Source organism: Agelaius phoeniceus, chromosome 14, assembly GCF_051311805.1.
Source record: "Agelaius phoeniceus isolate bAgePho1 chromosome 14, bAgePho1.hap1, whole genome shotgun sequence".
Lineage (NCBI taxonomy): Eukaryota > Metazoa > Chordata > Aves > Passeriformes > Icteridae > Agelaius > Agelaius phoeniceus.
In genome coordinates this window covers 11,965,678-11,979,001 of record NC_135278.1, presented here as the reverse complement: position 1 = coordinate 11,979,001, position 13,324 = coordinate 11,965,678, and the positions used below count along the sequence as shown (strand labels likewise).

Here is a 13,324-nt window from a genome sequence, read left to right as displayed (position 1 = left end):
ACACACACACACACACAGAGACACACACACACACACACACACACACACACACACACAGAGACACACACACAGACACACACACACACACAGAGACACACACACACACACACACACACAGACACACACACACACACAGACACACACACACATACACACACACATACACACACACACACACATACACACACACATACGCACACACACACACACAGAGACACACACACACACATATACACACATACACACACACATACACCACAGCAGCCGCGCTGGCTTTCGTGGTTTTTATTTCAAATGTACATGAAAGTTAGAAAGGTGACAGCGGAACAGTGCAGGCTCCTCAGCCGTTGCTGTGTGTACCGAGCGCGGTGCCGGTGCCGTTCTCTCCGTGCGTGCAGAGCAAACGAGGCCGGGCCGGGGCTCGGGGGCAGCGGGGCCCGGGCGGCCCCAGCTCCGCTCAGGGCGGGCACGGAGCTCAGCCCGCACCGCCCCGCACCGCCGGCTGCCCCTAACTTTAAACAAGAGCAGGTGGGGTAAGGAAGGGGAGAACACCACTTGACTCACGTCCACCAGCCGATGGGGCTCTGTTAACAGGATGGTGAGACACAGCAGGACACCAGTGAGAACACACAGTTCTTACTTTATTTCTTTGATAAAATTAAATATTTTGTGGCTGCCAACAGAGCAAGTTGCACCATGTTTGTATTTGCTTTGACTCTGAATGCAAGGTTTCCAAAACCAATCAAACCACCAGCATACTGAAAATATTTCTTAGGCTTCACACCTCAGGGAAGCCCGTGACATTTATATTATTAAAGACAACATTAGAAAAAACATATGCCCATAACAACGTTTGAAAATGTATTCGCTACATCATTAGTCCCAACATCACATTTCTGTAGCTCTTCAAAATTCCAGGTCATCGGTTCCCCCGCATCGCCCTGTCTTGTCACACAAATTACAAGACACTTCAATTTTAAGTATCATGCAAGTCAGTAAAAGAGCTTCTTTCCAAGTCACTAACACTGAAGATTTGTTCCCCCCTCCCCAGACATAAGACCCTTAGACTCTTCTAGAAGTGGCAGTCTTCTCCCTCAGACACAGTGCAGCTGGCGAAGACAGATTAAAAAAAGCTACAGAGAGAGAAAAGGGGAAAAAAGAGAAAAAACAGAAGATTAGCAAAAAAGAGAAAGACATTCAAAAAGCAAGAAAAAGAGATGCAACATGGAAACAGTTGAGAGAGGAGAGATGAAACCTCCTTGTGGTATCTCAAGTACTTCAGCAAAATCACACAAGTAAAAACTTTTCTTTCTTTAAAGTCTTTAAAAAGATTTCACATAACTTTAAATAGCATTCTAATAAGGCAAATGGTCAGGAAGAACAGACAGTGACCTGCAGTATGGTAAAAAAATGTCACATTCATTTGTCCTTTTAGCAGATAATTAGAAATCATTGACAGATTAATATTGACTGGTTTTGAGAGCAGGGAAACATTCAAAAGCAGAGGAAGAAGAAAATATTGCTTAAAAAATCCCAAACAAACCACAAAGCAATCAAAGAGCTCTATGAGAAATGAAATGGTACTTATGGTTAAACAGAATACCTGAGAAAATAATTGCAACCAAGAGTTGGGGCTGCCCTGACTGCTGGGAAGGGGGAGCCGTGGTTTGACCTGGGGCTGCTGCTGTGAGCAGGAGCCAGGCTGAGCCAGGGCTGAGACTGCTCCTGAGCCCTGGCACCACAGAGCTCTGCTCAGTAAAACCCCAGCAGGTAAAACCTCAGCAGCAGCTGGCACTGAACAGCATCACCACCAGGGCTAGGCCTGAGTGTGCTCATCTTCTGAAAGATCTGGGGGGCTGTGGAGGCTGGCAGGCAGCACACATCTGATCTTTCAGCAGGGGCAGGACAGGTGGGTTCAGCACACACAGAGCTCTGAAGGATGGGGCCACAACAAACAAGTCTGAAATGGGAACCAGGATTTACATGCTAGTCTTCAGATAGCATGAATTAGTAAAAGAAATAAAAAGCAAATTAAAAAAGACAGATGATGTCATGAAAATGACAACAAATAGAATGAGAAATGAGTGTTTTATCTCTGAACTATGTGATAATTAAACTAAGATGGTGTTGTCATTTTAATGTCATCAATAAATATATTTAAACTGCGTTGTTATTTTGCCAGCAAAAATAACTCACAGAACTTATTTTCATATCCCTTATTTAGCTGGGTGGAACGAGACCAGGAAAAAGGGGAATCCATTAATTGTAAGGGGGGGGGGGGGAGGTGGGAATAGCAGGATTTAAAGTCGTAGCATCCAGAACCTTGTTATGACTAGTTTTACATTGTTTAATAAAAGCAATAACCACCAGTACATAGTAAAGACAGAATCACAACGAGGACATAGGAGAGAGCAAGGAAAACACCCTGGAAAGGTCACAGCTGAAATGCTGTCATGTTTTATTAGACCCTCCGATTTAACAAGTAAATGAAGGTCCATTCCAGGCCTTGTATTCAGGGGTAATTACTCAGTACAGAGCCATGGGTTACTGAAAAAGAAGGGCAAAAAAACAAAAAACAAAAGAAGTAAATGTTAACCAGAATTCACTGTCCGATGAACTCTTTATTTAAAAACAAAACTCAGCCAGAAATACAGAGCAAAGACACTTGCAGGCAAACCACAGTTGCACTTGGCCAGAGTGAGCTCCTGGCCCAGTGAGCAAAACCCCTTCCTTTTTAGTGCAAATCTTGCAATAAAAACAAGGCTTTTGCTGAATAGAAAATATGAGAAGAAACCTGTCAACATCTGTACAGTTCTAAAGAGATATCAGATAAAAAAAAATATAAAGGTATTTTTGCATTAAAACCAGGAATTGTTTGAATCACTGAGAAGAAAGTCAATGAAACAGCATGGTCTATCTTCAGAAACACTGATATGTACAGCAAGGTGACCAGCTTTCCCTGAGATTGGATCCAGGATGTGCATCCAGGTCAGCACACTGAGAGGGAGACCAGGCAAAAGATCCTTCATGACCCCTGCAGCATTCAGAGAACACTTAGTTGCAAACCATGGATCCAAATTTGAGATTTCCTCAAGCCTGGGAACTAGAGGTTTGGACTCAGGCCCATGCCTGTGAGGATGTCAAGTTTTGCAGAAAGTCCTTGAAAGTTATTTGAGTCACACATGGCAGCACAGGGGGTAATGAGGGCTTAGGAACAGCAAATTACCACGGGGAGAGGGCAGCCAGTGTCTGGAGAGAGCACATCCCACCCCAGCAGGAGCTAAATGCAGCCCCGAGCAGCTCTGACAGCAGGAGCAGGGAAAAGCTGAGCAATGGGACAGGGGACCCTCGGCCAGGAGCAGTGGGCATCTGCTGCTGCCCAGGGGCAGGAGGAACCTGGCACGACCCCCCTGGCCAGCAGGGTCCCTCACAGGAACAGCTCAGCAGCCAAGAGCTCTGGTTTGAGCCCTTGGTGAGCGCAGGAGGGGCAGTGGGAAAGGTGAGCAAACAGGCACAGCCGAGGGTGGGGCATTCGCCTCTGGGGCCAAGGGAAAGGTTCTACAGGAAACCCGAACTGAAAATGAAAGAAAAAGGCAGGTTAATGGTTTTATGGATTAATGACAAAAAAAACAAAATAAAAATACAAGTTTTTCTAATGGGCACACACACACAAAAAAGAAAATGTTGCTAAGTGTTAATAAGGTTTAATCTGACTACAAAACATGCTTTATGCAGACACACACACACATTCTCAGCAGTGGGATGAACCAAATTTATTTTCTAAAACAATCCTTTCACAGTTTTGCAAGCTACAGGACTCATCAACTGTGACTTGTTTGTATCCTTGCAAAACAGTGAAGCCCTGCAACACTTTATGGATCAATATGGAGAGTATTTTTCTAAATCCTGGAAAAGTACCACATATACATATTTAATTTAGCAATGACAAATGCCCATTGAAAAAGGCACTGTCTGCATTTGTGTAGTGGGAACAAAGAACTTCATTTGATTCAAAGCCCAGCACACAACAGTGTACAGTTATGAGGACTGCCAAAAGCAATCCAAAACCAACAAAAATCAGTAATGTTCACTCTAGCTGCACTTTAGCTGTGCCTTCGTACTCAGCACCAGAATGAACACTGTTATTCTTTGAGCTTATTTTTCCACATTCAGAGCTTGATAAGCAGAGAATTGTTCTTCCCATTGTTCTACAGTTACCGTTGGCAGCAGAGACATTCACTCAACTGGGCAGCTCAGGACAACTGCAAGCGCCAGCTCGAGGCAGTGCAAGACCCTTCTGAGGCTCTTCTGTTAAGTGGAAGGTCCCATTTAAATTACATTCAAATGCCTCTCACTGGCAGCATAATGTCTGCTTGCTTTGCCATTTCCCTTGGTGGAGTTAAGAGGGAAGGAATCCTGGAATCAGCTTCACCCAGTTTAAGGGTAGACTGTAATTTAGTTTGGACTATCCAGGAGAGAATGTAAGTCTTAGCTTTGTCTGCAGGGCAGGGTGGACTCAAGGATAAGTTTTTAGGGTGTTTTAGAGTTTATTTCCAACAGGGTACCTTCTCTGAGAGGCCTGTGCCCCTCAGCCCCTGGGGCACTGTCTTGGATAATGAGTATTGCTGCCCTGTCAAGAAGTAAGACATTCCTGTGGGAGGTTTCCTCTTCCTCTCACCAGAGAATCATCAGCAAATTAAAAATGCTCAATTAAACCCACTCAACCTAGCTGTAAGTAGAGCACTGTCATTAGCAGTTTAACTAATAACCCTAATGAGGATGACAGAAACTAGTCTTGCATCTACCTTCACTGTAACCACAAGTTAACATTACAGCTTGGAGAGTGGGAGGGAAGGAGGAGCAAGGAAAGACAGAGACATTTTCATGGCTAGCTGGGCTGTATCATCAGCACCACATCTCCATAGCAATTGTTGCCATAGTGTCAACGTGGCCTGTGTGATTAAAGAATATAATTTATTTTTAAGGGAGATGGAATAAAGAGAACAGAGCCAATGAAGTGCTGGGAAGATTTAAAAGGAAGAAGACATAATCCTTAATTTTCTATGTTCCATATCCTAAGTCTCTGAATTAAACTTTGCAGAATATTTAAATATAATTACATACGTTTTCTACAACTGCACATGTAGAGAGTGACTGGTAGAGCATGTATAGTGGGGTGAAAGCAGGGGAAGACAGAGATAATATTTATAAGCTTCAGGACTTGCACAGGGTCTGCTTTTTTTAGGAAAAAGTGATCCCACTGTGAGGCTCTATGAGTTAATGACGCTTACCAGGACAATGTGCCTCATGCACCATGCAGCCAAACAGCAGCTAACTGTAAAACAGCACACATGTGAGGCCTGATAATGATGATAATGATGTAACAACAACAACAAAAAAATAACTGAGTCATGATTAGTGCAAATTACAGAGCTTGGGTTTAAACAAGTCACCTGTGAAAGAAAAAGGTTATTGTACTGCCAGCCAGTAGTAAACAAGCTACAATTAAGCTCCAGCTTGCAAAATTCATGGATTGTTAAGAAAAAAATATGATCCAAGTACTGAAATCCACTATGAAGGATACTCAGAGCAGTTACAGAGCAAAGAAAGCAGCACCACTTCTAGCAATTTTCCCAGAGGCCAAAGAAGCTTCCTATTATCTTCTCAAGCCTTACTGAAGCACTGACCTATCTCTGTCATGGAGTTTTCTGTGCCCTTAACTGATAAGGACAATACTAAAGCTTTTCCATATCGACATGCTTGGTGTCAAGGAGATGTTCTGAGATGAGAACCACTTCAAGGACCAAGAGTCTGACTTGGGACATAGCAACTAATTGCTGATACTATAAGGCTGTTGCCTCCTTTTTCTGCATTCCTGACCCTGACTGATCTCAAGGCTGAAATCTGCAGTCCTGAGTGAGCAGATGTGTAAGGGCTCTAAGCATGAAAGAACTCAGCTGGGTATTCCTCACACAGTCCAGCCTGGGGAGAGAAGTCTGTCCCCAGTCAGTCTCAGACTCCTCAGTATGAAAATATATTAAAACCCCCTGAATGTGATTCAAATGAACAAATCAGGCAGTGGAAAAAGGAATGGGCAAGTGAGAAAAGTGCAGCACTAATTGCTCATCACAAAGAACATTCATGTTGAAGCAGCTTCAGCTTTAAACTAAAAGACTAAGCCAGGATCTCATTCTTGTAATGGGGTCTTTCGTCCTCTGTCTCATTTGATCCCAAGCTTAACAGTCACAGGTTTTTTTCCTGACAAACAGTGCTGCCAGCACTTTGGGCATGCCCCATACTTTCCAGTTTAACAGCACTGCTTCATGCACTCAGGACTGCACAGAGCAGGCAAGGACTGCCTCAGTGCTGTGCAGAGGGGAGATTATGGCAGTGGTACAAAACCAGACCCCTGTTTGTCTGCACACCTGCACAGGTGGCACAGTGCTCCTTTTGGGAAATGTGCCACATTGAGAAGGAAGGGAACATCTCAGTGCTGGGACAAGTGTGAGATCTGTTTCACTGTACTGCTGGCTGCTCTTGAGCAATTGCAGAGCTGCAGGAGCCTAGCACAGGCACTGCAGACAGCCCAGATCCCTGAACGAGGGGCTGGATCCTGTCACACCAGTCCCTGGCACTGGGATCCCCTGCTACAGCCATGCAGTATCTCCCACTGCTGCTGTGGAGGGCAAAAAGCTGATTTAGGACAGCAGAACAGTACCAGTGCTAACAAGGTGCTATGACCTGTCCCCTCATTTTGCAGTCTCACATTCTGCAGATTCTGGAATTCAAGACTGTTAGTCTGCCTGAATAATTTCCACAATTTTCTCAAGCTAAACAAGTAAGAACCTGAGCTAAAACACACTCCTCTCTGAGGGTAATGGGACACCCCTGCTACCCACACCCTAGCCTTGGCAGCTAGTATGGTTCCACTTCTTTACAAGCACTGAGAGAGCAAGGGAGGAGCACAGAATCCTGGGGAATAAACACAAGTTCATCCTCTCCCATGCTGCCAGAAAGCAAAGAGGGAGGTTAGTACTGCTCCCTGCTCTTCAGGATGACAGCAGATGTTACAAGCTTCCAGATATTGCTCAGCCTTACTGGGGTTTAAATCTGGCTGCAAGCCTGCCCCTGATAAGGACTGGCTCTGTTGGAGGGAGATATGAACACCCAGAAAAATAGTAAAGGAAAGCCATTACCAAAAGTAAATACCTCTGGGTTAGCAACTTACTTTTTCCTTTCCTTATCCCTTTTAAGAGTTTGTGATCCTCCGGCCTGCTGAGCTTGTGACTGAAGCAATTCAGCTGCTGTCTTCCTTTGTTTAAATGCATTTACTTCATCATCCAGAGACTTCTTCTTATCCTCCAGCTTCTTCTTTTCATCCTGATGCAATTTCTTCAGGCGATCAAACTTTTCATGCAGCTAAAAGGAAAGGAGAGAGGTGAGCAGGACGTGGCACTACCTGACAAAGGGCAGGGAAAGCCTCCTTCCACAACAACTTACAGGCAGTGTTCAGTAATGCATCATTGTGCAGACTGAGAACAGAGGATTGGGTGAGCATAAGTGTAAAAAAAAACCCCTAATCCATCTTCAGGGGTCTCTGCCTTATTCCTCTTTATAGGTCAGTAAATTAATGGATTTTTCACAATGCTAGGAAAGTTGTATGGTGGGTGCGTTTTTTGTAAAACAAGTTCATCTCAAGGGCTGCTTCTCTCCTTGACTTTTACCACACTGCACCTCTCCATCAGAATCAAGACTCTGGTCCTTTCCTGGTGCAGTAAGTTGTGCAGAACAAGCACTGTGATTCAGTTTTGTCCTACAGACTGAACACCTTAACATCCTCATCCAAGTTAAACCTTAGACTTCTTGGTAAGAAAGTGCTTTGGCAACAACTACCTACTTGGGAGTGAATCCATCACTCACAGCCATGAAGACACAAGTACTGCAGTCTTTACCTCTTTTTCAGCCTCCTTCAACTCAGCCTCTTTTTCCTTGACCCTCTGGACAAACATCTGTCTCATTGCCTCTTCCTTTTTCTGCAGTTCTCCCAGAAACTCATTTCTTTTGGCTTCATAAGTTTCTTGTAAGCTGAAAAGGAAGGAAAGGCCAGTGATAAGACTTGGGACAAACTGCTTTCCCTCACCCTCTGATATCAGGCCCTCACCATGACTACTGCTTTGCACAACACATTTGCTACTCACTACCCACATGTAAAGGTCTTCTTTATCCAATGACTTTTGGCACTTCTCTGTATGTTGAATGTTGGGCAATTCAAAGAGACCAGCTGGCAACAAACACTAGTTCAGAGGAACACTGCCTTTGATGCCTTAAGGTTTCAGCCTTTGTATTTTTAAATCCTGTACTGCATTAATGCGTAATTCCAAACTCCATATAAAGTGTTAGTTAACTGTCTTCACATTTTGGTCAGACAAAACAATCCCTCTGGGCCTGAGATCCAAGAACACCCTATAGGCCCCAAAATGTAAAAACAAAAGTGAATTGGGGAGGAGCAAACTGGGGGTTTATGACTTCATTACCTGAAGCCATAATTGGAGGATTAACACCTGATATGTAAATAGACCAAACTTGTATCTGTCTGAAAACCTCATGACCATTGTCCATTTTGGGTGTAGCCCTTTGGGGAGGCTTCGTCTGCCTTAGTGTACCTGGAGGCCCTTCATTAAATATATCCACTTTTATCCTTTAAGTTAACAGGATAAGTTAAGTTAAAAGGATGTCTGGCCTCTGTTTCTAGGTAAGCTCAAAATAGGCATCACTGCCTCTCTGCAGCACAGACATTTCTCTCCCATACTTGCAGATTCACAGTCAGTCCTGCAGATCCTCCCTGTATTTTCACCTTCTCCCAGTCAGAGTTTTGCTGAAGTCTGGATTTATCTGACCTGGCAGTTTTTCTTGCTGCATTGGTTTTTTCCGTGCTCCCCCAAGGACACACACACACAGGCACACAGTGCACCCACAATGCCTCTCTCAAGCCCTCCTGTCTCCTTCAGGGATCTCACCTGAAGGGTTTGCTGTCTGGATCAGTGTCCTTGAAACCCATCTCTTCCAGTTTACATCGCCTGTAGAGCTCGTAGTGGCGAGTGTGGGTCTGCTCACGAAGGTCCTCCATGTTCACGCGGATCAGCATCTCCCGCAGCTTCACAAAGTCACAGTGAGCTTCGTTCTCCACTGCAGGAATGCACGGGAAGGAGGAAAATGGGGGCAGAAACTAAGATCTCTTCTCACATTCCTCAATTGTCTACTCCTCCAACAGGTTTAACAGCCCTTCCAAGCAGAGAAAACTGGCACTATAGGCCTGACACAAGGATTTAACACAGGATAATTCCCCATGGATAATCACATCCAGCAGGCTTTTGCTCTTTTTATGAATGCCCACTGCCTCCTTACACAAGTGTCACCATTCATGCCATGAAAATCCCAAGGCTCAACTCACCCTGCACTGTGCCCCAAGGGTACTGACGAGCTTTCATCATTTTGTTTCCTATTTTCAGCTCCTCCGTACTCCCGATCACTGCAAATGGCAAGTGGGCCTGGAACACATTGGATGAGATCCACGTTAGTCCCTCTCACACCTGGCTGAGCAGCAGCACACAGAGATGAGCACAGCCACTGAGCAAGACAGTCATTATGCACATGCTAATCTCAGGGAGTCTAGTCACTGGCCACTAGTCCAAGACAAGGGGTAGCAGGGTGGATCCTTTTTTGAAAACCTTGTTAGTGCTACCACTCTATATCCTCTACCTGGCTGATCCTCCCAGCCACAGAGTCCCAGGTGAGATGCGCCAGTGCAAGACTGGCATCAGAGTGCCAGCTGGAACAGAGGGCTGCGGCTCGGACTGCGCTGCTGTCCCAGGGCTTGCCGTGCCTGAGGAGAACATCTGCACAAGCACAGAAGCAGTCAGAGGTCTTGGAGCCTTCTTGATTTCATCCCCCCACCACTCCTTCAGCTCATGCTGGAGCACAAGACACCTTGCTCCATCAGATCATGAGGTGGAAGTCCATCCTTCACTCCTGGAGTAACAGCTCCTTCCTCCCTGCTTGCTTCTGCCCTGGTGAGGAAGGGCTGAACATGTCCTCAGCCACTGTGTCCAGTGTCACCCAAGGTCACATTCTTCAAGTGAGATATGCACTCCACATTACAAAAAGGCTGACTAAGAACAAGAGGGATTTTCTTTTCAAAAACTCAGAAATCAGAAACAGTCACTTCTTAGTAAAGATGATCTCTGCAGAAGGCAAAAAGAGACTTGCCCAGTGCAAGCTCAGCAAAATTGGAACTGAAACCCTCCCAACACCTATCTAGGCTCTGAAGATCTCACCTTACAGTCCTCTCATTTCCAAAACTCAGGCAGCCAAGCAAACCCCCCAGACATTGCCATCGTACTTTGCTGCACTGGGGGAGTGAGATTTCTCCCCGCCTCCCTTGCTCCTGGAGCTATACTGCATTCTGCCAAGCTGCAAGGAAGTCAAGTGCAAAGCTTCAGCACCTTGAGTTCCCAGCTCCTTGCACCAACCCTTTCTGCTGAGTTTTGTGAAGTGACATTTGTTAAGCAAAGCTTCAAAGTGCACCAAATTCTGGACAATTGAAAGGGCCTCAGGAAGCCAACTCCATGGAAGATCAGTGACCCTGGATGGCTGTCAGGAGCAGGAAGTGAATTCCATAGGTTATCCAAAAATTTGGACAAGTTCATGACAGCTGGTACAAGCAAAAGATTTTAGAGATGATGTTTTTGCTTTCAGAGTGTGGCTCACACAGTCAAACTGCAAACAAAGCAAAACTGCCAGAAAGAACTCACAGAGATGGGCTCTTCCACCTGTATTCCTCAGCCCCCTGCTCTCACATGTGACACGCACAGAGTAAGAGTAATATCTGTCTTAGGTTTCTAATAATATCAGTATTTGGATACAAGTTTTCCAGACCTGCAAAACTGCCTTGGTCAAATTCTGGCCTGCTTAGTCCCCATAAACCTGGTAATTCTGACTGTAATAGAGGATGTAAGAAATTATTTGTCTGTGCAGCAAATGACACAGCCCAGAATGTCTGCAACCCAAGACAGCAGTTCCCTCCCAGGAGACAAGTAAATGGCTGAAAGGAAAGGCAAGCAGAGGTTCATTCCACCCTCAGAAGGGCTAACACTGAACTGCTCTGACCAGGAAACCACAGCTCCTACATCAGGACAAACTTCATGTTTCTTCCAGACTTCTCCAGAACACTCTACAACTATGAATGCTTTATCAAGAGGTGGCACAAATGCACATCAGCTAAACCTCTACCACACCCACAGCAGTAAAGCAATCAACTTCCCCTACTCGATTTCCTTTGAAAAGCCTTCTGGAAAAAGGCACCATGGTCAGGATATGCTGCCAGAAAGGCAAGGGACAGTTTGTTTCATCCTCAGGGAAACACAGACTGGCACCCACGATGCTGGGGAGGCCAGAGCCAGCTGGGAACCTGCAGGCACCTCAAGGCATGTCTGGCCCAGGTTGGGTACTGTTTTTCATACCCTGTTGGTTAAACTGTGTAATTCCTTGCCACTGGAAGTTTACTGGTGGGAGGCCATCAGGAGATGTACAGGACAGGAATAATGACAAACCCTTGAGCTGAAAAGGATTTAAACACTGATTTCTGACATGTCCCTCAACAGATACACACAAGGACAAGGAGGGTATTAAAAGTCTGTTTTCTGACTAGAAAAGCCCACTAGAGAGGCAGCAGCCTACCACAAAGCTCTCCTAGCCTAGGATGACACTACAAGGATGAGATTCTTGTGAAATCCTCTGTTTTAAAGAAACAAAATGAAAGGGAAAGTAGATTTAAGAAACATCCCAATATGGCCACCAACCCTTACACTGACAGTGCTGTTCTGGGAGAGGAGGAAGAACTGAGGCACTTACATTCATTGTCCCATTTATCTCTGCCACTGATTCATCATCTGTTGGGAACTGGTAGATCTGCACCCCATTACTGACCAGCTCACTTGTGATTTTAATTTTAAACTTGGTCAGCTCACTCTTGGAAATGGCATCAGATTTGGCAATGATGGGAATGATGTTCACCTAGAAAAAAAACAGAGGTAAGAAGTAATCAACTTTGCTCCTGGGAGTTTCTCTAAGTTTGCAATACAACCTTCAAAAACTTGTAAATGCTCAGTAAATCTACAGAATTATCTGCCAACTCAGCCACTTCCACCAGAAGGGCTATCCAAGGTGGGGAGATCTCTGGAAAAGCAGCAGCCTTTCCACTATGCAAACAGTAAATCTGCCCAGTAAGAGTTCCTTGTGCCAACCTTGCTGTCGAGCTTCTTCATGGTTACCAAGTCCAGGGATTTCAGGGAATGGCCGGTGGGAGCGATGAAGTACAGGCAGGCGTGGATCCGGGTGTCGTGGTAGTTGTGCAAAACCCTTTTGATCTTCAGCTCTTCTTGCAAGTAGGCTTCAAACTGAGCATCAATGAACTCAACAATGGGCTTGTAGCTTTGGTGAAAGGAAAAAAAAACCCCTAAAAAGTCAGAGAGCTAAACAAATAGGACAATGCCCCAGGCTTGCTTTTAAGAAACAAGCTGTTGATAGATTTCACTTTCCATTTTCCACTTTCTGAGACCAAATCTCTCTACCTCCCTTGCTCCCCACCTGTAAGAAATTTTAAAGTTGCACTGCTAACAAGGAGACATGGTCCTACATCAGACTCTAGCAGCCTGTTTGTCAAAACACAGCACTGGGATTTAGCAGAGGACAGCAGATGCACCCTCCTCTCCAGGGAAAGCAGACTCCCATATTCTGAAATGTGAGGGTGAGAGACTTTCTAAAGCAAGTCTAATGGAGACTCATTTGCAGCACTCAGGGAGTGAATGGCTTGCTGCTCTCAGAGCCCCAAGTGCTGCTGGTGGAGACACAGCTTCATTCAGTACCACCTTTGCCCAGCGCTCTGAGGCAGGAAATTCCTGCAACTCCCTTGCAAGGCCTTCAATACAGAGCCTGCCAGAGCTATAATGTAAGTAAAGGACATTTTAAACAAACTTTAAAAAAATATCTAGCAGACCCACAAAAAAGCAATCCCATCAGCAATGTCTCTGCAGAGCACCTTGGAGACTGTCTGGTGTAACTGCACATCCCTTAACCAACACTCTGGGATCTGAGCTGCCAGAGACACTCCCCCAGGGTATCTCACTGCTCATTTATTGTGCTTCCTTTGGCTCTTTTCATGGAAGAGACCTGCCAAAAGTGGATATTAAGCCAAGCAGACACTAAACCACACTAGTGGTTTGGTCAGCAGCTTGAGGTCAGCACAAACCAAAACAAGCCCAGATGC

At 45.2% G+C, this 13,324-nt stretch overlaps 1 protein-coding gene and 1 long non-coding RNA gene across 2 annotated transcripts in view; both read right to left on the bottom strand.

Moving 5' to 3' along the window:
• Positions 1-620: 620 nt before the first annotated feature.
• SEPTIN6 (septin 6) overlaps positions 621-13,324 on the bottom strand; it is a 26,428-nt gene continuing 13,724 nt past the window's right edge. Inside the window, exons 4-10 of the mRNA XM_077186021.1 lie at positions 12,303-12,489; positions 11,911-12,072; positions 9,452-9,548; positions 9,018-9,186; positions 7,953-8,085; positions 7,229-7,419; positions 621-1,133 (exon numbers count right to left, since the gene is read on the bottom strand). Of these exons, the coding sequence (XP_077042136.1) occupies positions 1,124-1,133; positions 7,229-7,419; positions 7,953-8,085; positions 9,018-9,186; positions 9,452-9,548; positions 11,911-12,072; positions 12,303-12,489 (949 nt within the window). The 3' untranslated portion in view covers positions 621-1,123. The remainder of the gene's footprint in view (positions 1,134-7,228; positions 7,420-7,952; positions 8,086-9,017; positions 9,187-9,451; positions 9,549-11,910; positions 12,073-12,302; positions 12,490-13,324) is intronic.
• On the bottom strand, positions 2,602-7,222 carry LOC143695218 (uncharacterized). Its single transcript, XR_013184281.1, has 2 exons — positions 5,292-7,222; positions 2,602-3,574 (listed from the first exon to the last, which is right to left on the bottom strand). It is a non-coding gene; the product is annotated as an uncharacterized LOC143695218 (long non-coding RNA).